The 26,486-nt window shown below is 52.2% G+C and overlaps 2 protein-coding genes across 2 annotated transcripts in view; both read right to left on the bottom strand.

The window, feature by feature from the left end:
* Positions 1 to 19,005, bottom strand: part of RABL6 (RAB, member RAS oncogene family like 6) — a 61,548-nt gene extending 42,543 nt beyond the window's left edge. Inside the window, exons 1-3 of the mRNA XM_082067768.1 lie at positions 18,454 to 19,005; positions 11,289 to 11,423; positions 4,649 to 4,696 (exon numbers count right to left, since the gene is read on the bottom strand). Of these exons, the coding sequence (XP_081923894.1) occupies positions 4,649 to 4,696; positions 11,289 to 11,423; positions 18,454 to 18,583 (313 nt within the window). The 5' untranslated portion in view covers positions 18,584 to 19,005. The remainder of the gene's footprint in view (positions 1 to 4,648; positions 4,697 to 11,288; positions 11,424 to 18,453) is intronic.
* A 1,154-nt stretch (positions 19,006 to 20,159) lies between these two features.
* Positions 20,160 to 25,993, bottom strand: AMBP (alpha-1-microglobulin/bikunin precursor; the record flags this gene model as incomplete). Its single annotated transcript, XM_082067517.1, has 10 exons — positions 20,160 to 20,191; positions 21,470 to 21,646; positions 21,810 to 21,977; positions 22,065 to 22,143; positions 23,035 to 23,072; positions 23,603 to 23,704; positions 24,166 to 24,279; positions 24,800 to 24,876; positions 25,131 to 25,273; positions 25,886 to 25,993. The coding sequence occupies 10 exons, from the start codon at positions 25,991 to 25,993 to the stop codon at positions 20,160 to 20,162; spliced, it is 1,038 nt and encodes a 345-aa protein (XP_081923643.1).
* Positions 25,994 to 26,486: the final 493 nt, after the last annotated feature.

The raw sequence follows: 26,486 nt of genomic DNA on the forward strand, positions 1-26,486 counted from the left end.
TTGGCAGCTCAGATCTACCTGCAAAAACATCTCCCATCGACTCTTTAAAAGACTCTGCAACACCGGGACCAAACTGGCTTCTGCCAAGTGTTCAAAATGGAGCAACTCCTTGTAAAATTCATGGTTCTGTCAGATACTGCATGTGAAACACAGTGTTTCATTCTTTCTGCATGCAGGTCAAGGCCAAATTGTTATAAAATAGAGTTATTCACGAAAGTTTGACTGCTGCAGGATACGGTGGGAGATTCGGCCCCCTGACTGTGTGTCTGCTGGTGCTTCTGCGCATCCCCGACAAGAGTTCGCTGCCCTCGTGCCATCTGACCTTCAACATCCGAAAGCAGCAGAATTATGAATCCCGGTCCTTCCCCATTCACATGTTGTGTTTCCCTGGAGGATCCACGTACGGGCTCTGATTTTTCCCAGCACCACAAAGTTGTGGGATGTCTAGGACGTTCACGTCTTTTCCCACTTCAATTAAATTCATTTCAAGTCAGTGGCATTCATGTGGCTCGTCTGAATGTCAAAATATCGCTATTTCTGCAGTTACTGCTAAATTGTGCTTGGCATGACCTGAATTTCGAGGTATTAAAACAGAAGCCCAAGCAACCACAAATACTCTTCATAGTTCCTCTCGTCCTGAGCAATCGAGGTATAAGCTGGACACATTTACAACCGATGCTTTGAGACTGAATGTACGACTCGCACGCCTCTCCCCGCTTCTGGCTCTATGTGCGCATCAAGAGGAATGGGTAATATTGTGAGATGATGCTCATGGCTGCTGTAAAGGAGGTCACCCAGACAGGAGTAACAGAGCTGGAAAGCGCATGTGTGCACGTATTCATGCACAGTGTCTATTTCTGGAACAAAAACCGCACGATGAGCCAGATAAAGGCAAGATGTACATAGAGAAAAGATGCGATTCAGCCTGTATAGGCAAGTGCACAATGAAGATTGAGTTATTGTATGAACGATGTGTTTAAGGTTGCGCTGATGTGTAATCTCGCAGCCTCAATTAGAAAGCATGGGTCTTCATGTTGCAATTGCTCAACTTCTCTACCTAGAATGACAACTGCTCCCTATTTGCAGGCATAATAGTGACACCGAAATCAAATAACCCTCCAGCAGCGCCCCAAAGTCTCCAGAACAGTTCGTTTGGAACAGGAGGAGATGGGGCCCAGGGCAGCACCCGGAGCCGCCGCAGCTCCGGCACCAGCAGGAGCCAGGGCCACCCGCCCACAAACGCTGCTGCAGCGCGAGGGAGATGTCCTGTCCACCACTCGAACACACACGTTAGAATATCTGCATCCCCAGTGTTATGTAGCTTATAACACCTCAAAGTAAGAGAAATACTAATTGTGATCTTTCCTCCCTCTTGCAGCATGTCTCAAGGGAGAAGGTGAAGGGGCAGGGAGAGGAATCTCCAACATGAGGGAAAGAGTTGATACTATTTTGGGGGCCACAGGAAAAAAAATGTGATTTGATCCCTTCAGTTAGTGTATGGGAATAAACGCAGGAACCAAACTGTTCTCGAATCACCTGCATTCCAGCAGCTCCTTTGCATTCAGGATCTGTTAGAGCTTTACGACCTGCAGCAGCCACACAACTTGCTGCAAAGCCAGAAAGATGAGTCAGGCCTGTGACTTTTGCTGAGAGGTCTTTCCTGTGTTCTGTCAGTCCCAAGGGCAGCAAAGGAGATGGTATTTACTAGACACACCACACAACATTAAATACAATCCGTAGCTGGGGGCAAGCTCTACTTGTTCAGATTCCAACAAACGGCGTCATCACACAAACGGGCCCAGCGCTCTGAGCAGGCCCAAGGAGAGGACAGCGGCTGCAGGAGAGTCCGCAGGCCAGTCAGTCTGCACATTAAAACCAAAAATCTCAAAGACTCAAGGACAAGGGCAGAGGAACAGCACAGTGTGGGGTTGCCATCCCCCCACCTTAAGCTTTCATAACAAATCTTCTCCCCACACCCTCAAATTAACATCGATAAGCTAAACAAACAGCATCAAGGCCCAAGCGGCGCAGGGCCGGCACAGCTGCCTCCCAAACCGGCTGGAGGGAACAGGGGCTGCCCAGGGCAGCGGGGGAGTCACCATCCCTGGAGGGGTTTAAAGGCCTTTAGATGAGGTTCTCAGGAACATGGGTCAGTGCTGGAGTTGGGTTACGGTTGGACTTGATCCTGAGGGATCTTCCAATGGGAATGATTCTACGATTCTACCAACTGAAGTGTATGCTGAGCTGCTGAGGACAGGGAGGCACACGCTGCCGGAGGCGCCAGGAGAAGCACCACCAAGTACAACCACGTCTAACTCCAGGGCCAAAACGTACACGAAGCTCTGCAGGGTGCGAGTTCGGAGCTGCACATTGGCTGGGAACGGCAGCGCCACGGAGGGGAGCCCGGAGCTGCTTTACGAGACTGGAGTTGAAAACTGCGGGTTACGGGTACGTTGTTTGGACAGTCTGGCTACATCGGGCTTTTAATACATTTTCAAACATCTTAATTTAAATAATTCTTCCAAAATGAGGGAACACTGACAAAAAAATTTGCGTTAGCAAACAATGTATGTTCAGAAACGCACGTTCGTTTTTGGCAGTTTCAAATCCAGCCTGATAAACGCAGCGTTCTGCACAACTCTAGATGTGCACACAGCTGGGATCTTGTAGGAAAGGAAACGAGGAGGGTCGGGCCGCGTGAGCGCTGTGCCGCAGCACCGCTGCACACTCAATGGCTACGGTCTAGACTGGAGTTGTTCTCACCAAAAGCATCACGCAGGAGGATTTTTTGTCCTAAGCATGCAAGAGGAAGAACAGAAACATCATGAGATAACATTAAGATGAAAGGTAGATATGAGCAAGTTCCTAATGGTTAACTTGCACATTTTCCTAAAGTTGTAATTATTGAGGATCCACAGTGCTATGGCAATGGGAAATTATTTGATTTTGTTACATCGTGATTATCTGAATTTTTACACTGCGTTTAGTACATTTGATTACATAAAAATACATATTGGTGGTGCATAAGTGGGGATCTTAACAGAACAAGTTTTATTTCAAAATAATATAGAGCGGAGGGAAGAGAGTCCCTTGAGATTTCCAACACATGCTCCACTGTCAGAAATGAAAGCAGCATCAGAAGAGCTGTTATCAACATCTGCACTTGTCAAACACAATCCGTTTTGCCAAAAAAACCCAAAAGACAAGTCTCTAGTTGAGAAGACAGCTCTGCTCAGAGAAGCTATTCACAGAAATAAATGCTGGGACCACATGATTCCCGAATTAACTGCCTATCTATTCACACCAAAGTTGCAAGGCAGCGAGAAAACAGATGTTTTTTCCGGTTCCAGCCTTGCAGATGTTATCCCGGGTCTGAGGGCCGGGCTGTGATCAGACTGACTTCAGTGGGGACTCTGGCCTACATAAGGTTTTGTCTACACTGTGAAACTGGCCTTTAAAAGAATAAAAACCTAAAGTCCCCAGGATTTTCAATTCAAGTCACTGGCTCATGTTTAACCCAAAGGCTCTATTATGCAGCTGAACCAGTGCTGCTGTCTAAGTGACTTTTTTACTATTTTAAATCCAATTTAGCTAACAGGAAGAATTACATGTGTCCTTTTCCCACTTCCTATTGTACTTATCTCCTTATTTTTCGGTGTTAATGCCTGTGAAGCCCCACGGGTGGAACAGCACAGATTGCAGCCGCAGCTGCAGGAAAAGCAGCAGCAGCCAAACCAGGGAAGTCTGAAGTTTCAATGACTGTGGTCATGGTTTCTGACCAACAGAAACACACAAGCAAGGAGCAGGACCCACAGAGCAAGAGACTCTCACTTGTAAAATGGGTTTCCTGATCATACTCACACTTTAAAGCAGGAGCGTGGCTGGTACCAAACGCCTCGGAAAAGCCAAACGGTGTTTGAATCTGGGGCTGCTGAGATTTACACCTGAACCACAACCCCTTCCAGGAACAGGTTCCGCCCCATCCAGATCCTGCCCTCACATACGTTCCTGGGGTTTGTTTTGACTTTTTATGAAATAGAACTTTATACTCTGACAAAAATGGAAAACTAACAACAAAAGTATTTACACATCATAACACTTTCCTTGGCTAAACATTGAAAAAGATTTTGGATTTAACATATTGCAGCTTCTGTGCGAGGCGAACGTAAGTAATTGGCTTCTCTTTTATCCTTCCGTCCTGCATACGTTATTCACTGCAGATAACATTTTATCAATTTAACACCAGCATTCCTTCACAAACACAGCTCGGCAAGAGCTTTTATAAACAGAATAAAGAGCTCAGCAGCTGTCTAAACTTATATAAAACTGTGACAGTGAAGTTTAGAATAAAGCTCAGAGAATCTTAATACCCTAAGCAGCAGATTATTTCATCTGTCCCAGAGCACATGGAACAACCGTTTCTGAACATTGGATTTGATCTGAAGTGCAGATTCCAAATAACAGGCTCCAGCACAGGACACTCCTCTCTCCTTTGCACATTTTCTCAGAAAGTAACATCCATGCACTTGACAAAACTAAACACAGACATTTGTCTAAAGTAGAAGCATGTATTTCTGAATTCCATCTAAGCTTTTAATTAAACTTGAGAAAGAACAATGAATCTCCATTAGAAAGTGATAAATCTTACCTTTGTCAACTACGTCCCACACTTCGACTTTAACAATATCGTCAGTGGCTGAAAGCAGAACAAGAACACGACGTGTTAGAAAAGGGTTTCAGTGGAATGACCAACAGGCAGCAGAGCCAAAGCCAACATTGCCACAGCAGCAGGCGAACGTCAAAAGAGAGGTCACTCTGGAGTGAAAAACCCCCAAACATAACAAGAAGGCTGCTGAAGGTCCAAACTGTGCACTAAAACTCTGCTCTCTCTTAAAGACTCTTATTAACACAAGTGACAGTGAGATTTCCTTGATCTTTTATGTCAGATTTGAAACACGTTATAAATATTTTGTGTAGATTCTTTTCATAACACAGAAAGGTTTCCATATTCTTTCAAATCTATATATACATTTAATTCAGATAGTGAAGTCTGGCCTACAAGCAAGGCACACACCTGCAAAAAAATGAATATACACATTTAAGAAAGATCAACCTTACTACCAGCATCTTCATGTCAATGTGACGAACAGCGCAGGCTGTGGATACAGAAATCCATTCTCTTTGCAAATTTCAAGTCGCGTTTTGTGAAAAGTAAGATATTACTAGCGATTTCGCCTCCTGACGAGCTGCAGCATCAGTAAATTGTAAGCAGCGACATATACTTGAGTTGCTAAAACCTGAAGCAGGACAATCCAAATTGTAGCTCCAGAGACACCGCTGCTGGCAGCTTCACCCTCCAACGGCACGAGTGGGCAGCTTAATGTTTCTACTGAATCCAGATCAGTCTGGTCTTCATGAATTTGCTCCAAGAAACAGCTGCATTTTGGAAATGCCATAGACTACAAAGCAAAAGCTTGTGTTTGGAGCAGCTCTGAACGTAAAGCAATGGAACAGGAGGATAATGTCTCAGAGGAGAAAATAATCTCATGAGAATTCAGCTAAGCAGTATTGTCCAGCCAGGAAACATTTCCTCTGCAGAATTCACTGCTGGCTTAACACAAATGCTTCAAAATATTGCAAAGACTGATTATGAATAAAGGAAAACTTTGATCCTCTCCTTCTGGAGAATGATCCTTTTTTATATTTATGCATGAAGCAAAATCAGCCTCTGTTTTTCCTCCCAGAGACTCCCGCTTATCTTCCCCTTTGCCAGCAGGGCCCAGGGCAAACGGGCCTCGTGCAGCCCAGGCTGGGACGGGGCTGGGAGCACAGCAGGGGTACAGCAGACAGACAAGTGCTGATCTTCGGACTGGGTCGAACTTCAGAAACGTTCCTTTGCTCCCAGACTGGGCTGGACAAGCCCATCCTCCCCGCTCCCTTCCCTCTGCATCAGCTCTGACTTTCCCAAGTTTAATCCCACGTTGTCATTTTATAGGTTGGGATTTCCCCTCCTCTGCTTTTAATCTCCCTTGAGCCTTGTCTCATTTTCCTGTTCGCGGTGCTGCTCGGCGTGTGCTGCCATGCGAGGTTTGCTTCCATGTTCCCCACATGCCCACATTCCCCCTACAGCCCATCCCTTCCCACAGGAGCTCTGGACCCATCAGTGGGTCTGTGGCTTCTCCCGGGTTTGTGGTCCATGCTGGGAAAGAGCATCCTGCTGGTCCCAACCTTCTCTGGAGTCTCTGTCTGCTTTGGTGCTTTGCACAGCAGTTGGACCAGCTTGGGGAAGAAGTCCTGTTATTTCCAGGCTGGACATGAGGAAGAAATTGTTTACAACAAGAGGAGTGAAACACTGGCCCGGGTTGCTCAGAGAGGTAAGAGACACCCCAGACTACAGACAGTGATTTCCAGTGACCAATGGACTAAGTTATTAAGTGTGTCCCTAAGTGTGCAATAGTCCCCCCATGACACAGGAATGGGTGAGGATACATGGAAAGCAATCTAAAGAGATGCAATGTAGCAGGATCACTCCCTCTGACACAAAATTTTAGAACAAGAAAGGTGAATGCAGGAGTCACAGCCACGTCAGGCTGAACAAGAAAGTGTCCAATGTAGGGTTATGAACTGGGATTTGTAGTTGCAATAAAGAATTGCAGGGGGACCTGTGCACCCCAGGCTCAGAAGGGACGAAAAGCACAGCAGATGTACAGCAGCCCGAAGTCCTTAAAACTCTGCTCAAACCATCAAGCCAGACTGAAGTCCAACCGCTCCCCATGACTCACCCGCCTGGCATTGAGCTTACGGCCGGCCAGGTGAACGGCTGGACTTGATGATCGTAAAGGTCTTTTCCAAATGAAGTGGTTGTGTGACTGTGCTGACACCAGGCCCTGGCACAGCCGGCACTGCCGTGCACCGTGCGCTGCTCCGGGCCACGGTCCGTTCAGGGTGCGCCGGGACCAGCTGCGGGGGGTCTGCCCCAAATCCACACCTGCAGCTGGGACCGGCACTGCTGCTGCTGCCCCCGAGGGACAAGGGGACGGACAGACGAGCAAAGTCAGTCCTGGTGCTTTCAACAGTCAAGACTTCCTGCAAAAGGACAGGAGATTTTCCTCTCTCAGATGGCAACCTCTGCAGAGGCACAGGAGCAGCCCCAAAGGCTGCTGGTTCTTCCCAGCTTTAACAAGGGGCTTCTGCAGAGAATATCACAGAATATCATAGAAAGTCCTGAGCTGGAAGGGAACCAAGCAGATCATCAGTTCCAACTGCTGTCCCTGCACAGGACACCCCACAGGTCACCCCGTGTGTCTGAGGACGGTGTCCAGTCTCTCCTTGAACACTGTCAGGTTGGGGCCGTGGCACCTCCCTGGGGAGCCTGTTCAGTGTCCAGCACCTCTGGGTGAAGAACCTTTTCCTCATGTCCCACTGCCCCTCCCTGGCTCATCTTCTGCCGTTCCCTGGGCTCTGTCACTGTCACAGAGCAGAGCTCACCCTGCCCCTCCTGCTCCTGCTGAGGAACCTGCAGCCCATGAGCTCTGCCCTCAGGCTGCTCTGCTCCAGCTGAGCAAACCCAGGGACTGCAGCCGCTGCTCATCCGGCTTCCCCTCCAAACCTTCCCCAACTTGCTGTCCCTCCTCTGGACACTCTCCAGCAGCTTTATCTCCTTTTCTCCTGTGTCCCCAGCCCTGCACACAATGGATGCTGCAGGTGAGGCCGCCCCAGCGCAGAGCAGAGCGGGACGATCCCCCCCTGCCCGGCTGGCCGTGCTGTGCTGGGTGCACCGGGACACGGGGCCCTCTTGGCTCCAGGGACCAAGGAGTTGAGGAGTTGAACCACTGCCCCAGGCAGACCCGCTCTACACTGACCTGTCTGAGGGGAAGCACAGAATTTCACAATTAGTTGACCAATGAGATCCAAGAAAACCATTTTTCCATGTGTTTTTTTTTCCTGTTAGCACCGATGCTCCTGCTGGCTCGTAGCCAGGAAGTTCTCCCTTTTCATCACCAGCTTCATTCCTGATTATCCTGAACACACAAGAGGATAATTACTTTAGTGCTGCTGTGCTGGCTTTGGTATGACTCACACACAGCCGTGTTTCACCTTAACAGCTTTGGAAGGCGCGTCGCAGCAAAAAGAGTGCCAACTCATCCCTTTAACTCTCACTTGGATTAGCACAAACCAGGCTTTAAACCACTCAAAAGATCTGCGCTCAGCTGCAGTTTGGCTGAGCGCTCTGCAGCCGGTGCCACACTAAGACGTTGCTTTCCCAGGGGTGTGAGAAGACTCCAACTGCAAGAAAGCTCATTTCAATAAAGAATCGTTGCTTTATGGGTGGGTTCATCATTCACAGGCCCTCAGACATATTTACTCTCATGCGGTTCAGATCCCAGGTCCTGCAGAGCAGAGCAGCTCTGCCATTCCTCACACCTGGCTACAAACCATCCAAAGGATTTGAACAAAAGGATTTGCCAGTTTTTATTCCAGACTCTCCTTCTGAGACTGCCAAACAGAATTAAATTGGTGACTAGCATAACCTAAAAGAACATTCATTAGGGTCAGGAATGGTAACTCCTTACTTGGACTCCAAAATTACAGATACCCATTACGGAGACAATTGACACAGAGAAGTAATTTTGTTCATTCTGAGTACAAAGAATTCCTCTACCTTTACTAATTCCTCCAGAATAAAATTTCTGAACATATGACAAGGTGGTATGTTCCACATTTAAAATGTGACTCTTCCAATACCAAACACTGTAAGAATCCCTCAATATTTGACAGCGATTTCATTAACATCCGTAAATATTTGCTGCCAGCTACCTCATAATGTTTAATCAAGGTGGCTTGAGAGCATCGTCACAGGAAGAACAAACTCCATTCTTCCTCTGCAGATGAACTCAGCCGGCGGGGCGGTAATGAGAGCTGAGCCAGCTCCCCGGCGTGCCCACAGCACCCACCGCCACGGGAAGTTCCACAGCAGGAAACGTTCCTTACCATGCCTTTAAAACAGGAGGTTACTTTTTAAAACAAGTTTTCATAAGGTCAACGGAGAATCTCCTATACTGATGGAAATTATTACTAAGGAAATAATACAGTGTTTTACAACGTAAAAGAAACACAACCGAAAGGCACAATTCGATGTGCAGCTTTCCAGATATTTCGACTAGCTTGGCAAGACTTCACCTCCAGGAAAGTCTATCACCACATGCACACATTGCTGTCAACTCTAACCAGCAAGCCCTACAAAAATGGATCACAGAAGTGTTAGAACTAAGCACTAGAAATAACAAATGCACCTGTAGTTACCCCATCAGCAAAAGCCAGGCTGATGTGTAGCTGTTTTCCATCCACGTTGAAAACGCCAGTGCCTAAGCCTCAGCTCAGTAAGAGAAAACACAGTCCCTACAATACACGGAAACACAGGAGGGGACTGCATCTTCCTCCAAACAACTTTCTGCGTGTATAGAAAAGCCTGTATACATGCAGTTTGTATACCTGTCCACGTACACAAAAGCGATAGGTACAGATAAGCCTGTTAGAAATCAAATGCCAGGATCCCAGGCTGAATTTACAAACAGCACTTGTATTACCTACATTGATTGGAGAGGAAACAAACTCTGATGTTTTTACCCGTGATATTGCAGAAAGCCACAATTCACATCAAGGGCACTCTTTGAACTTGGATATCTAAGAAAGAGGTATTTAATTTCTTATTCTGATCTAAGTCTGTCCAGGCTGAAGCATTCAGGTTTCATTTTGGAGATAGTTTCCATCATCCGAACAACTTTTATGCTCCACATTGACACATGAATGACCGATGTGTTATATTCTGAAACAGAGGAAGAGGAGTGTGGGGGAACAACGCCACAGCTGTAATAGACATGCTGGAGGTTTTGCTGCAGATGGGGATCACCACTGCATGAATACTGCAGATCTGTCAACACCTTGTGCCACTTGATGGGCAGAACATCAGGAAGACGGTACCCAAAATAAAGATACTTTATGAAGACATGCAGAAGCCAACAGGTGCCCCTTTGCATCACCTTTGCATGGAGAGTCCCCATGAAAGAATCGGAGAAGCTGTAACACCAGGCTTAGCTCAACGTCAGATGCTGAATGAGAGAAAATCTCTAGTCACACTGAGCAAGGACGACCTGTTTGTCTCGCACATCCAAGGCAAATCACAACCATCCATCCTTATAAACCTTTTCAACGTTTGCCAAGAGAGAGCTGCCTCATGGGGCTGGAGCCAGAGCTGGAGGGTAAGAAAACACCAGCCCGAGGCAGACGCTGCTGAACTCTCCCCGCGGCTCCACCATCGGCAGCACAAGACTTGAGCATCACAGGATCATCCAGCAATACAAATGCGAATGGTGAATGAGATGAAGCACCCGATTTTGGTGTTTACCCAAACTGTATGGGGTTTTTTTCCAGCTGCGAGGAGGCAGAGGGGACCTGATTCAACAGGAGGTCAGAGTGGTGCAGACGGGCAACGTCTGACAATGGCAAACTAACCGCTGACCTTTTCTTAAAGCAAAATCAGTCTTACAGAGTGAGTTAATACTGAATCAGTAGTTCACCCCACGAGACTGCTGCATTTTTTATCAGGAACCTGAAAGCTGGACTTAATGAACTGTTGAATCGTAGCCTTATGCAATTTAAAGGCCTGCAGTGTCTTTTCCAAGTGATATCCAGGGCTTTCGCAGCCCCTTTGCACTGTCAGAGCAGACAGGGAACATAAAAAACCTCGCACCTCATCTCTCAGACTCCAACAAGCACTAAAGAAACCCACTGATACCACACCCCTGTGCTTCAGTAAGAGTTATTAGTACTACAATCATTTTGAAAACGTCACCTTCACCAGTTACAGGATGCTCTTTATATTCTAAGCAGTGAAAAACTAGTTACCTTCCCGCTGTTCACTTCTTTGCACCACAGTAACAGCAAAAGCAGGGCTAGCCTCGGAGACAGATTTCCATAAGAAACCTGTGTTCATTAACAAGTCAAGCATATCACAAATATTTCAAATCTTTTGGCTCACCTATCCAACACGTTCCTTGAATTGTGGCTTCCAAAACATATCCTTTAGCACTTCTATAGTTTCTGAGTGAAGTTATTCAGAACATGACTGAGAAACTATACATAATAAATTAAAATAACAAGAGTGATGAGAGACCATTTTCTCTCCCAAGCAGACAACAGAATAAAGAAGCAAATGAGGCCGCAGTGGAATTTCTATCCCCAAGGCACCATCCCATGACTGTCACTCCCTCCACCCTCTTCCATCTTACTTTTATAATTCCAGTGGATGCTGGTGACTTGGATCTCCTGAGTTGGAATATACTCCTCAATGAATTTCTTTCCCTGCAGCCGGTGCCACAGTGTGGTTTTCCCGGTGTTCCTGTCCCCTCGGATGACAATTTTCACTGGGGAAAAGAGCAAGCAGACAAATAAAGCTGATTAAAAACAAACTGAAGAATGCTCTGAAAAGCATGTTAACTTTTTGCAAGCATTACTCAGATGCAATTAGCTCTCCCATATAACACAGGCATGATGGGGTTTGTTAAAATCATGAGCCTCAGTCATTACAATTAGTGTTTATTCAGCTACTCACACAGCTCAGCAGAAAGAACCAACACCAAGACTGAATCTTCAGAATCTGCACAACTTCAGCGGCCAAGGCTCTGCTCCTGCACCTTCCGCTCTGCTCCCACCCGCCCTGCCCCCTCCTTTCCTCGCCTCTTCGCCAGGCTGCTCCTTCCATCACCTCCTTTATCATCCCCATTTCTCCTTGAACACGCCTCATTCCTTGAGAAAACAGAATTGTAGAATCATTTATGTTGGAAAGGACCTTTCAGATCAAGTCCAACCCACAGCCAAGTCCATCACTGCTCCATGTCCCTGAGAACCTCATGTCCGTCTGTCCAACCCTCCAGGGATGGTGACTCCAGCACTGCCCTGGGCAGCCTGTTCCAATGCCCCACAGCCCTTTGGGGGAGAAATTGTTCCCCAGATCCAACCTCAACCTCCCCTGGCGCAACTTGAGGCCGTTTCCTCTGCTCCTGGCGCTTGTTCCTGGGGAGCAGAGCCCGACTCCCCCTGGCTCCAAGCTCCTTTCAGGCAGTTCAGAGATCAGAAGGTCTCCCCTCAGCCCCCTGCTCACTTCCCACACCCCCTGCTCTCAGCCCAGCCCATGGGGCAGGTCCTGTGTTCAGAGCTGCTGCTCCTCCATCCCACAGCAGGGTGACTCTGATGGTGAACTGGTGAAACTGTTCTCCAGGATGGTGCTGGGAGAGCCGAGAGGCAGCTCCTGGTGAACAGCACCGCAGGGTTAAGCTCTCCGTTATTCCCAGCTTTCCTTACACCGGGGCAGCATCCCCTTTCCCAAGGGAAGCACAGGACGGTGTGTTGCTCTTCAGCTGCTCCAGCTCACAGCGCAGATGGTGGTGGGGAGGAGACAACCCTTGGCAGGGACAAGGTACTTTATGTTCACACAGGTCTCATCATAAAGCGACTCCAATAAATTAACCAAGCTGCCTCTGTTGATGGCCACGGTTTGATTCAAATTAAGTACAAATTGGTCTATCTTACACGCATTAGAAACAAGCTAAACTGAACCAAAACAAGCACCTCCCTTGGTGGAGATAAATCCGCTTAAACAACAGTGAAATAAAACCGAGAGAAAGTGAGTCTCTGTGGGTCCTGCACGTGTCGGAGGGACAGTCCCAGCCCTGGGCTGGGTTTAGCCAGTGCGGAGCATTCTCAGAAACCGCAGCCGGCGATGAAGGCTCAAGAGCCTCACCCGGGCCAGCAGCACCACCTGCGCTCGCACGCGCCCACAGCAAGGACCGGCAAGGCAGAAACCCACCCAAACCCTCCCGAGAAGTGTCCAAAATACTATCAACTGTACACGCCCCGGCGAAGTAATTTCTGTACTAATTAATATCATGAACTTCCCTGAGTCTACCCTAATGTTAACTTGTTCTTTCTGAAAACACTTATTTAAATTTTGTTACATTATGGGATTTTTTTTTTAATTCCACAAGGTTATTGGGAAACATAAGCTGACTCAAACAGAATTTTTATGCTTGCATTTTGAACAGGAGCTATTATCCCCTAGAAAATGGGCCACTCAGGGACACCTAATGGCAGATTCAGGTGATTAGCGTGACATTGCGCATCATCATTTGGACAAGGAAACCCGAGACTGAGGGCTGCATTCTGCTGTACATCAGAGGTTATTGCAGGCATCTCAGAGAATGGTTTAAGAGTTAAGCTTGAAGGTAAAACAGATAACATACACATATTCCGTGGGAGAGTCTTGTCTGGTGAAACTTTGTGCTGCAGTTCCACTGTGCATTCGTTGTTGCACACTGAGAGGTACTGCTGCTTGTTCTTCTACAAAGTTACTTATTAAAACAGCAAAAGAATAACAAAGGCAAAAATGAACAGAGTATGTACAGGCTGACTGCACTCACAGGTCCCAGAGCATCTCTGCAGAGACAACAAACGGTTTCTCGTGTTTCCTGTCGCTCTGTGTGTGATTCTGTTTCCTGCTTATAGATGATGAAATAATCAACGGAGAATTCCTTTGAAATTTCTCAATTAATGCAGCAAGCCCATGGCACAGCCAGAATGACGTGCCGTTTGTCCCCGGTAAAACCCAAACCCTTCTCAACGGTCCCCCTGCCTACCACAGAAAGCCCTTTTAAAATTCATATTCCCCCATGAAGTGCAGCACGGGAGACCGAAACAGTGAGTTTTGAGGGACGAACAGACCTGCCTTAGTTAGGCTGTTCTCAAGGTGCAGCTCAGGATCACTCCCAGAAAACTGGACTGTGAGCTCTCCCCAGAAGGGGCAAATCTTAACTCTTTGGACTTTCCTAGTGCCAACAGCATTATTTGTGCAGCTACATATTGAGTGGCATCAAGGAACAGAACGGGCTGAAAAATAACACCAAAATTCTGCATTTTCAGATTTCTTCTCTAGCTCCAGCGCCCAGCTGCGTGAGCTGTAGGAGCAGCACACGGGGGGCACGGCTGGAGCGGAACCTGATCCCCCCCACACCAGCAGCTCCGGTACCACATGCTCAGTCTGAACAGGCCCAATGGCCCTTTCCAGCTCCAGCGCTCTCCATGGCAGGATCTCTTTCCTCCTACACTGCGCATGAATTTTCACTGGCTTTTTTCCCTGAAGAAAGAAAAAGTCTTTAAAAACAGAACAGGAAGAAGGCAGGTGATGTGAGTCGCTTTTAGCAAAACAAAATCTGTATTTGGGCCTCTGGCTGGGGCAGGTCTGCTCGGTGACAGGAGGAGCCAAGTGAGATCACAGGCAGGGAGTGCAGCACAGGCCGGGCTGCGGCTCAACGGGAAACGGGACAGTAACTACAGGGGAGGTTTGTACTGGTACCCATGGCACTGGAACAACTGCTGCCTTACTCTGATTCTAAGCTGAATCGGTACTGACTGCACACAGGCAAAGGTTTGTAGCAAAGACAGGAGAATCACCTGTGGGAAGAAGGGCAGGGATGGGGATAGATCAAGATGTGAGGAAAAAGCTAACAAACCACTTTATTCGTAGTGTCACTGCATCAGGAAAAACAGGGCGATTTCCATTCTCCAGATGAGGAAATGGAAGCAGCGCAGTGAAGAAACAGGCCCAGAGAGCAGCACTCGGACCAACTCAGAACTAGAAACCTGAAACTTCCAGCTCTGCACGTGTTCCTCCAGAACACAGCAGCACCGAAGAACTCAAACCGCAACAAAGGTGCTTGTAAACCAGACATGAAGGGTCACAACCTCGTCCTCATTAAGGTCTTCGGGACTGTGACTATAAGGCTGCAACTCAAATGCTTTAAGCTGGTTCTGCTGCCAAAGGCAGCGCACTGGATCTGCAGACACCCCAGGAACAGGACAGACAGCGGACAGAGCAGCTTCGCCACACGTTGCACAAACACCCGTGTCAGCCCGAGGAGAAAACGAGCAAAGGTGGGAAGCAGCATGAAGAGGGGAAGCCTTTCTTTTGGGAGTAGTGCGGAATGAAAATACTTAACAGGACTACATCAGAGTCAGGGAACTACTACTCCAAAACAACTCAAAGGAAGGACTACAATACTCACCAAAAGGATACATGGTACTCATTAAGTTTCATCTTTTAAATCACATTTTAGACAGAAAAGTAATAAGGGGAGGGACTGGGGGGAACTCTTGGAGCTACTGACGTTGGTATTTGAGCACTGGGAGGTTCGGGGCAGCTCTTGGGAGCGCAGCCCGTGCTCCATGCGCAGCACTGGGGCTGCCAGCTGCGGGTAAGCGGGACATGGCGCTGGGAGCCGAGTCCAGAGCAGAAGCTGCACCATGTTCTGGGAAACAGGACGGATGGATCCAGACCTATAGCACTTCCACATCTTCTGCTCCTGTCACCAGTGGATAACTCCCAGGGATTCTTGCCAGGCTAACCCCGCCAGAACTGTTTGGCCAACATCGCCTCACACAAACTTTCACGTTTGAGTCACCTGGTGCTGGTAACTCCTGGAATTTGTGGCACCGCTTCCCAAGGAATGAGATCCACCTCCCCCTCTCTGCAGCACCCTCACCCGCTCTGGTCTGTGCTAGCCGGGGATGCAGCAGGCCTGCTCCACGTTAAAGCTATCGCAAGCAGGAAAAAGTAAAACACAGAAAAACCCAAGCAAGTAAGTTTTTCCAAAGTTTGGTTTCCCATCCAGGGAACCATGAGCTCTCGTAATCACAAACATGGTACAGACTGACACATCTTTATCTCTGTGCCTTCCATAGCACTTGGTGAACACTGATCTTATTTGGGCCGTGGTACGTGAGACAGAAGAGCCCCGTATGGATGAGAAAGAGCAAATAAGGGGGGTGTGCTGGGAATGCAGTATGAAAGTGCTTTTGTTTAGAAAGAGGGTGTCCCCGCAGAGGAAGCGGCTGCTGCTGAGGGCTAACACCAGCCTTCGCTCTCACCAGAAACCCAAACCTGCCCACCCTGCAACGTCTTCCTTTCCAAAGCTGAACCGAGTGGGAGCCACACTGTCAGTGCAAATAATTTTGGTTCAACTCAGAGGTGGATGTTACCCAGTGCTTGTAATCCTCAGTGCCATTAAAACACATGATCTTCAATATCACCTCAAACTGGGGGGCTGTTTGGGTACAAAACGTACGTGAGGGCTGTGAAGGCCAGGGCAGCACAGCAGGTCCTGGGCCCCGTGGAGGCACCCAGAGCCAGGTGATAAGGCCCGTGTCCCGGCCACGTGCTGCCCGCTTTATCAGCAAGCAACCTGAGGCATTCTCACTCACTAAATATGTATCTGGGAATGAAACAAGCTTCAGCTCATGATTGGTAACGGCCTGTGAAAGCAAGGAAACATTTCTGTAAAACCAGTCATCACAACACCCTTTGGTTTAGGTTTAGGCAACTCCAGAGGAACAGACGAGCTTGAAAGATCTGTGAGTGTAAAGGTGGCTACCAAACACATTTGGCATTCCTCTGCTGAACGGCATGTGTTCGCTAAGAAAGACGCACTGGCAATGCACAGGATCTGCAGCTCTCCTTCCTGAGCAATGGCCCTTGTAATGACATTCCTTCACACCCCCCTTCCACCAAGACCATTATAACCACCATGCTGGAACCTGGCCCACCCACCCAGCGCCGGGGCTGTGCAGGGCCCTTCGAAGCCCTTTGTCAGCCTGCCTGTATCTCCTATAAATATTATCTCTCAGCAATCCTGGGAAGAGTTACTATGGAGATTGGAAAGCTTCCCTTAAGGCAGTGACAGAAAGCTGCAGTTCTGTTCCAGATATGAAAGCAGTAACTAGAACACAAATCCTGGTAAAAGAGGGACAAACCAAAAAGCCTTCCCAAGGCTTTCAGCAACAAGACAAAAAGCAGCAAAGCTACAGTTGGTGGCCTTGCTGTGTGAATGGGAGCAGGTACACATCCACACAGGTTTGTCAACGACACAGTTAGTCAACACGTAACAGAGTCGTCCCTGTCGACCGCCGTGCCAGCAGGACGCAGCCGATCCGCTACCGCCCGCAGCACAAGCGTTCGCTGTCTGAGGAGTCAGCTCCTTTCTCTTACATAATTCACAGGCTGGTATTAGGTGCCTGCTCTCAGCCGTGTAGCAGGGAAGTGGGTGGATGTGTTCTGGTCTGTAGGCTGCACGAAGCCTCTGCACAGATCCGCGGTCCCTCCCCGGATCTCCAGGTGGTGTTTAAGGATGCAGTGCTGCATTCCGAGCCACAACAGGCCCATCCTCACCCCGTTTGTCACTGGAAGTCTCTCAACAATAGCACTGTGCTTCTGTTCACATTCATGACTGCTTGCTAAGACGCTGATTTTTTAAATTAAGCACTACTGGCATATCTAACAGATGTGCTGTGGATAAAGGCACCAAATGTTCTCCCTAGTAAAACAGAGAGCTTCAAAACATCCGTTCAAAAGCACTGTCAACAGTGATAATCCTACACAAAGCAAAAAAAGCCTCAAACCCCAGTGTGCGAACCTCTGCCTTCACATTCTGTTTCAGAGGAAGATCCACTATGAGCTCTATTTCTACAATATGTGTGTCCTTACAGATATTATCCAGCGCCACATTTACGAATCAGTCTCTTTACAAACTGCCAGTCTCCCGGCCTGCTGCAGTCTGACCTCCCCGCCTGCCCGGGCCCACGCAGACGAGCTGGTCCTCCCAGCGCTCGCTGGTACCATCTCTGTTCTCAGCAAGGACGACATAATTACCGTACCCATCTCACAACTGTTACTTTGGGATGTATTTCACATACGTGTAATGTCCTCCTGAAACATTACATTAGAAATGACCTTTACTGAGCTTCAAGGGAAAGACCTGATCCTAAGCCTCAACATCAAAAGGAAATAAATTCTGAAAATGTTCCCTGAGAAAAGAGCAAACGTATCAGTTGCAGAAACATAAGGTCTGAATGAAATTATGCATCAAGGGCACATCACTCACCTTTTATTAAAGCCTGACAGGGCAGAGCTTTTCAAAAGACCCTTATCATATAACCACTAAAGCTTAATTACAAATACCATTATCCTGGGCTGCAGGAAGGTCACCCCCACACTCAGGGGAGTTACTCTCTTGATGCTTTGACTGACAAAAATTGATTTACAAGGAACTGTGCCTAGTGCCGCGTCAGCAGAAAGCCGCAGCCGTTTGGGACATGTGCTGAACCACAGGTTCCCGAGTCCCGCACGGAACGATAAAAGTTTCCCAACCCTCACTCCTCCCACGCTTCCCTAAGCTCTAACGTTTAATTGCAAACTTGGCGTTGGGGAACACTGGCAAAGGCACCGCCACGCACAACGAAAGCGTTTCCATCTCCGTTTCCATCTCCATGCCCCGGTCCCGCCGGGTCCCCGGGCAGCGGACGGACGGACGGACGCGGCTCAGCCCCGCACCCCGGCCCCGGACTCACTGTTGTACTGCACTCCCTTGGCGAAGCGCCGCTGCAGAGCCTGGTTCATGGACTGCAGCCCCGCGGGGATGTTCTTGTCTCTGCCCGGGGGCTGCTCCGAGCCCACCAGCTTCTTCAGGGCCGAGAACATCTTGGTGGTCCCGCTCGGCCCCACCGCCGGGCGACGGGCTGCGGGGGCACAGGGCGGGAGGACTCGGCTCAGTCAGCGCAGGGCCGGGGCTGCTCCGGCCATGAGGGGCGGCCCGGGCTGGGCAGGGCGGGATGCGCGGGCTCGGCCCGGCCCGCCACGGCAGGGAGGGGGCTCAGCCGGGGCCCGCCGTGTGCCGGGGGCGCTAACCGGGCATGGCCCGGCCAGTGCGGGGTCCTGCCGGCAGCGGACCGGGTTCGCTCAGCGGGCTCCGGTTGGCTCGGCGGGCCGGGGTTGGCTCGGCGGGCCGGGGTTGGCTCGGCGGGCCCGGTTGGCTCAGCGGGCCCGGTTGGCTCAGCCCCGCCGGGCGGCCCGCGGGCCGCACGGGGCTCCCGCCGCCGCCGCCATCTTGCCTCTTCCGCCGCCGCCGGGGGCCGGGCCGCGCGCGGCGCCGCTACGGCGGCCGACAGGGGCCAGCGGGGCCGGAACGCGACCCCAGCGCCGCTCGTGACCCCCCGGCGGGTGACCCCGTGACCCCCGACATCCCCCCGTGGGACCCCAGGGCTCTGTGACCCCCCCAAGACCCCTGCAGTCCCCTCCTGTGAGCTTCGTAGCCCCTCAAGCCGTGACCCCCATAACCCTTGTAATCCCCTCCTGGGACCCCCCAGCATCCCCAACACTCCCAGTCCTCTCCTGGGACCCCCACAGCCCACCTGTGCCCCCACAACCCTTGTAATCCCTTCCTGGAACGCTTATACCCACCCCCCCAAGCCCTGCATTCCTCTTCTGGGACCCTCACAGCCCCCCCGGGATCCCCATAACCTCTGTGACCCCCTCCTGTGATGCCCCCAGTTTCCCCCTGTGATCCTCACAGCCCCGTAATTCCCTCCTGTGACGCCCAATAATCGCCCTGAGACCCACTGTAACATCTCTAATTCCCTGCTGTGACCCACCATAGATCCTACGACCCCTAAACCCCACAGCCCTCTCCTGTGACCCCTCAGGGTCCCCTCTGACACCCCATAACCCCCTGTTGTAACCCCCTGTGGTCGTCATCCCTCCCCATTATCCTTATCCTGGTCCGTGACTGGGTTCCCCAGGTCCCACAATGCCCTTCCCAGTACAACCTTGATGCAGCAAATGTTCACCTTTAGGAAGGAGCAGGCACCCATTTCCCCCTGCTGCCCCCCTCCCAGCTGCCCCACACCAACCCCTGGGAAATGGGGGCCCAAACCCCATCCCTCGGGATGCCCTGAGCCCCCCAGTGCCCCCCTTGGCCACCCCAGGCCTATGTGGGCAGTGTGGCTGGGGCAGGGACAGAGACTCAGTGGGAAGCAGCTGGTAGCCCCACAAAGGGGGGTGGACATCGCATCAGGGAGGCCAGTGAGGACCCCACAGCATCCCCTGCCCCTCCTGGACACCCACCCCGCTCCCCACCAGCTTGAGGATGGACACTGGGTTCATGGGTCACATCAGAGACATTTACTGCTGGAGGCATCTCCTGCGCTGCCACCGGCAGCTGCCGCAGCCTGCGGCCAGGCCCGGGTGCGGGGTGCTGGCAGCTCGTCCTCCGCCCGCGTCAGTTTGACAGATGCAGAAACTGCTCATCCTCTGCAAGCAGAGAGGCACAGGGTGACGGACAGACCTCCTCCTCGCCCCACAGACAGACGGCGATGGCTGATGCTTCCCACTTTGTCCCTGCTGTCAGTGCTGGGGGAAGCTGTCTGGACCTTCCACACACCTCCTGCTGTCCTGGGATGTCACTTCATGTCCCACCACCCACCGCGGTGGCATTAATGCACTTTACATTGGTGATGGGATACTAAAAGATGAGCTTTGCCTTAAGACACATGACTCTAGCCCCATCTCCCATCCGTGGGGGCATGATGGACCCCCGGTTCCGACCCCCCAGGACCAGGCTTGCCCCGGGCTGGCTGTAGCTGAAGACCCCCGAGCTCAGCCCTCTATGTGGATAGATTTCCCCTGCCACACTCCAGAAAACCTTCTTGTCCATCTGTCCCAAGGGCAAAGTGTGTTTCCCACAGAGGTTCAATATGGAAACCCCTGCACTGACTAGAGCTGGAGGGTCTGGCAGGTGTCACACAGAGAGTACCCCCATTACGGGGACCCCAGTTTGGTCCTTATTCATTGTCAGGGTCCCCCACCCCCCCGCCATCTTTCCACACTGGCATCCCCTGCCTGGGTGCTGTCACACCCACTGGGCCCCACTGCCCCCCAGACTGCTCGGGGCCGTTCCCCCTTTTATCAAGAGGGACTTTGAAGCTGACTCCTGGCCTCAGTACATCTGCAGCCTGGACAGTCCCCTGGGTGATCCTGTCTGTAGATTAATGACCATACTCCTCAGTCCATCCCAGCACCTGACCCAGGACAGACTCATCCCAAGCACAGCCCAAACCCATCCCAGACCCCTCCTGGACCCAGGACAAACCCATTCCAGGCTTATCGTAGACCCAGAGTAGACCCATCCTGGACCCATTCGCACCCAGGACAGACCCATCCCAGGGACATTCCAGACCTGAGACAGGACTAGCCCAGACTTATCCCACATCCAGAACTGACCCATTCCAGAGCCATTCCAGACCTGGGACAGACATATACAAGACTTATCCCAGATCCAGGATAGGCCTGTCCTGGACTCTCCAGATTTGGGACTGACCCAAAACCATTCAGACTCAGGACAGACCTATCCAAGACTTATCCCGGACCCAGAACAGACCCATCCTAAACTCACCCCAGACCCAGGACAGCCCAGTCTCAGCCCCGGGCAGACCCAGCACACCCAGCCCCAGCCTGGAGCAGGACAGGAGATGGTGCAGGCTGCAATCCCGGCTGCCCCGGCACAGCACGGTGCGGGCAGGGTGTGGGTACCTGCCAGTGGAGGAGCCCCGCAGTACTCCTTGCACTCCTTCTCTGAATAGAACTGGTTCCCGTTGCCCTTGCAGCCTCCGTAGCTGAACGTGATGCACTTGCCCTGGGCAGCGTCGAAGGCCCAGCGCGTCACCGGTTTCTGGCAGGGACCCGGGACGATGGGCAGCCTGCAGGCAGCTGCAGGGAGAGGGGCTGCTCTGAGGACAGGGGTTTCAGAGCCCTCCACTACCCACAGGGATGCTGGACACGTGGGGTTCGAGGCCACTCTCAGATCTGCTCTGATGCCTCGGCGAAGGCACCTCCTGTGCCCTGGAGGACATCTCCTGGTGGCCCCGCTCACCCTCTGTCCGGCACGCCTGCAGGCACTCCTTCTCCGAGTAGAAGTTGTTGCCGTTGCCCAGACAGCCGCCGTAGAGGAAGGTTTCACAGGCCATGGAGGAGGAGTTGTAGAAGAAGCGGGAGAGCATCCCACTGCAGGGCCCGGGGTCCCGGCTCAGCCAACACGAGTCTGCAGGCGAGCGAGACGCGGGTTGTCACAGGCAAAGGGGGATGCGGCGCAGGGGAGCACCCATGCAGCCCCGTGACTCAGACCTACCTTCCTTATTGCCCACGTAAGTGGGCAGGGGTCCCGCGGCCGAGCCCTCCTCAGTGGGCAGGACTGCTCTCCGCGCCCTCTGCACGGGGAAGAAAGCACCGAGCTGCCCTCAGCCCCTGCCTGTGGGACCTGCCACTCGCCCCATCACTCCCCACCATGGTGCTGAGCTCCCCTTGAGCCCCTGCTGCCCCAGGACGGGCTATGTTGGGGGCAGCGCTGTTGGGTGCTGCAGCCCATGCAGGTTCCAACCCCCCTTGGTGCTCCCAGCACATCTCCAGCCATTGCTCTTGGGTCAACAGGCTGTGATCCCTCCCCAGCCCTGTGCTCATCCCGGGTGGGTGACAGGATCATGTGCGTTGGATAAAGACACCCACAGTTCCCCAGTCATGGCCTGTGCTGGGGACATGTCTCTGCCATTGCTGATGCAAGGTGGTGTGTTACCTGCTCTCAAGTCAACTGGGTTGTTTCTCCTATGAAAGTCCCATTCCCTATTGAAAATCCTTCTAAACGCAACCCTGTGAGATCAGGAGGTGCTGGGCGACTACAGCTGAAGGGGCAGTGGGGTGCTGAGCTGCCTCCCCATCCCTGAAGGAGGGGTCCATGTGCTGGCTGGGGTACCCACAGGCAGGGAGCAAGGAGACACCAGACTCCACATGTGGCAACTTTTAACCCATGAAAAAATCCGAGTAGGAAATGGCTGCTGCCTTCCACTTGGGAACGAGCCCTGGTGCCCACCTGGCCCTTGGGACACTCATCCTGCAGCCTGCACCCGCCTGTGCCCCCATCCTTGCAGGCAAAGTCCATTGATGGAGATGAAAGAGCATCTCCCTGGGCAGTCAGTGCACCTCCACGGACTCTGTGTACTGCCCACAGATCCTGGTCCCCAGATACCAGGTCTCCAGTAGATTTGGGTTGGATGGGATGTCACCAGCCTTGATTCATCTCAGGAGTTCCCGGCTGGACCACTCACCGAGGGGGCAGTTGCCGTCTCCTGGGGGATGCATTCACCTGGCCCAGATGACAGGAGAGAAAACCAGCAACATGAGAAGGGAGATGTCCTGACAGACTCATGTCACCGTGGTCCTGCACCATGCACACATGGGACCTTGGGGAAGGGGACACCCTCCCAGTTTCACCCCAACGTTCTTTCCCTCTTGCTGCTTTCTACCTCCCACTTGCAGGAGCATCACCCTAAAATCCCCACACCCACATCCATCACACTAGCACCTTCTGAACCCCAGGCTGAGCAAGGAGCTCCTCAGCTCCTGGGAGCACCCAGTCATGGGTGCCCTGCACCCTCATCCCAGCACAGTGTTCTGGGGTGCACTGACCTGGCAGACTGGTAAGGATCCCACCATCTGGAAGCTGGTGGAAACCTGACTGATACATGGCCTTGTCTCCTTCCCGTCCCATCCTAGCAAAGTCTTTGCCTCTCCTCCATCCATCCTGACTGTCCCACTTTCTCCACAGCCTCGCACACCAGGATGGAGCAGCCCCAGTGTCAGGGGGACAGGCAGCAGGAGGGGTGTGTGCATTACCTCTGTTGGCCAGGACGAAGATGGAGTCTTCAGGGATGCCCAGCTCTAGAGCCAGTTGCTGGAAAGACTCGATGAGGTCCTCCCGCAGCTCCGGACTCCTCCCTGGGCGAGGGAATGGGCTGTGAGCAGGGTTGGTGTGGGAGGGGGTCTGCATGCAGCCCCCCAAACACCCGCCAGCCTGCAGAGCTCAGGCAACTGCAGCCTCCTGGTCCTACCCAACCTCTCCTCTGGTATTCGTGACCAGCCTTGACCAAGGGCTTGGACAAAGTGGTTTTAATATTTCTCAATTTTGAAAGACAGCACCTCCTGCCACTTCAGGGCCTGGGGTTCTTCCAAGCAGATCTTGCCACCTTCACCCCAAACAATGGGCTGGTTTGGATGTTCATTGTGTGACGTGGCTCTAGGCTGAGCCATACGACTCACCCACCGCAGTGCCCAAGATGAACTGGTCCAAAGCACCATGGTCAGGTCCCTCAAGGCCAAGATGTCCTTGGGGGGTGTTTCTGAGCCACACTGGCCCGCACCAGAGCCTGCTCACCCACAAGTGCCATAGCCAGACATACCATACAGCTTCAGAGTGGTGCTCGGGCCAAAATTACTTTTCTTCTTCATCAGAATGACAGCGTATTCTTCATAGTTGGTGCGGAGCACGTAGGACTGGATAGATACATCCCATTCTGGATGAGACAGAGACACAGGGGACATCACTCCTGCCCCCAGGGAGAAGCGGGGCAGTGTAAGGCAGCCCGAGCTGGGGCCTGGAATCAGGCAGCTAATTGAAAAAAAAAACCTGATTTTCGGGAAGGAGGCTCTGATACAATTCCTACTGCCTTTAGGCTCACCAGCTTGTTCTTAGTCAAGGGAACTGGAAACTAAGAGTCGTGGACAACTGAGATACCACCAATGCTCTGGAAATGTGGCTGGTGGGTCCCGGCCCCGACTTGGGACTTTGGGGACAGGAGGGATCTGCTGGACCAACTCATAGTCCTGTGCGTATGCAGGGCCAGTGCTGAAACAGCCCCTTTCCCCCAGCTTAACTCCAGACTTTGACTGGAAGTGACCCAAACTGTGGAGCGGCTTCTGAACCTTGCTTTCCTGAACCCTTCCCCAGCCTCAGCTGTGCCCAGCACTGGTTCCCGTCACTCGGCCACATCGCAGCTCTCGGGGCCAAGCAGGTTGGCAGCGAGCCCAACTTACTGGGGTTATAGTAGGTGTATTTGCCGGGGGTGCTGGTTTTGTGGTACTCTCCTGCAATGAGCTTGCAGTCACCTTGCCTGGAGGGAGGAGAAAAACAGCTGCTTGGAGTGATCATGAAAATCACCTCAGGGGCACCGAGGCCATGGTACGGGACCCTCGAAATCCCCTGCCCAAGGCATTGGGTATTTAAGCCCAATCCAGCCCCTCCTCATGGCTCTGATGCCAGCCAGAGCAAGCAACCCCCACATCTTGTCCCAGCCTTGGGGACACAGAGCAGCCCTGGCTGGGGTGGCTGTGGGGCAGGCTCGAGCATCCGCGGCAGCACCCGTACCGCAGCCTGGTGCTGGCAGTGCTGATCTGGTCAGCGCTGGGGCCAGGGCCCAGCACCAACGTGCCCATGCTGAACTTCTCCTTGTAGTTCTTCATCCATTTGCAGGTTGTGCCAATGGCGATGTCGTACCACTTCCCATACATCTGGGGGGAGAAGAAAGGAGTGTCTCCACCATGAGCCCTCTCCACCAGAGTGGGACAGCTGGTTTTCTGCAGAACTGCAATATTCATGGCCAAGAGAGCAACTGCGGGGTGGTGGCGCAGAGTGCCAGGGTCAGAGCTGCTGCGGGCTTTGGGAAGCGGATCAACATCGAGCAGGGTTTCCCTGGGTCCCCTGACCACCAGGCAGGGCTGGGGTTGTCAGACTGACATCCCCCCATGTGTTCCGGGAGAGCCCAGACCCAAACACAGGTGTGGGGCTGTGCAGAGCCTGGCAGGGACAGGGCTGCCTGCGGGAGATCTCCCAGGCACTCTGCATCCCACAGAAATCCTTCTTTGTGGGGATGCCTGCGGGCCCTGCCCGCACCCCTTAGGCTGGGCAGATCAATAGATGTCTTGTGGGGTTCATCTGCCCAGCTGCTAGGGCTGCAGCTGCCCTGCCAAGGTGTGGGGTGAAGCCACCCCCCAACCAGTGCCCAGGGAGGGCCACGCTGTCGATGCTTGTCCTGCACAGCCTGATGTGGGCAGGAGTAATGAATTAAAGCCTTCCCCCATCCCTTCTGCCCCCGGAGTGAAGGAACCGCAAGCCGCTGTTACCCGCTCAGCCTCAAAATTCTCCTGCACTTGGATATCCTCATCCTGGTCCCCGATGGGGGTTCCGCTGGCCACAGTGAAGAGGAGGAGCGCAAGGAGACCCCGCATCATTCTGGCTGGTGGCTCTGGAGTGCTGCTGAGCCCCAGCGCACCCGCGGGATCCCGGACTCTGCGCTGTCCCCACTGCGCAGCAGCGTGACCTTCAGACCGCGGCCAGCGGGGCAGCCGGCCTGCCCGGGGGTGTCGGGGGGCGTGGGCAGCTGGTCACCCTGCGTGGTCACAGCTGTGTGGCCCCAGGGCTCGCCACTGCCCTCAGCCATGGGGATCTGCAGAGAGCTGATGTGGGGTGCAGAAAGGGAGACCAGCATCTCCCTGCAGTGCCAGGCTGAACTCCTCACCCTCACCTGTTTCTACACCACGGCTTGGCCCAGACGTGGGGTCAGGACCTGCCTATTCTCCTTTATTCTACCTTGAGGTTCATATTCCCGCCCTGGTGTTCTGCAAAGAGCCCTGATGGTGCCCCCAGCCCCAGCAGACCAGCCTGACCCTGCAGAGAGAAGAGCACCTGGGGGCTCCACAGTGCTGCCTAATCCTGACCAGTGTC

The sequence above is a fragment of the Streptopelia decaocto genome, assembly GCF_964273445.1.
Source record: "Streptopelia decaocto genome assembly, chromosome: 17".
Taxonomy (NCBI): domain Eukaryota; kingdom Metazoa; phylum Chordata; class Aves; order Columbiformes; family Columbidae; genus Streptopelia; species Streptopelia decaocto.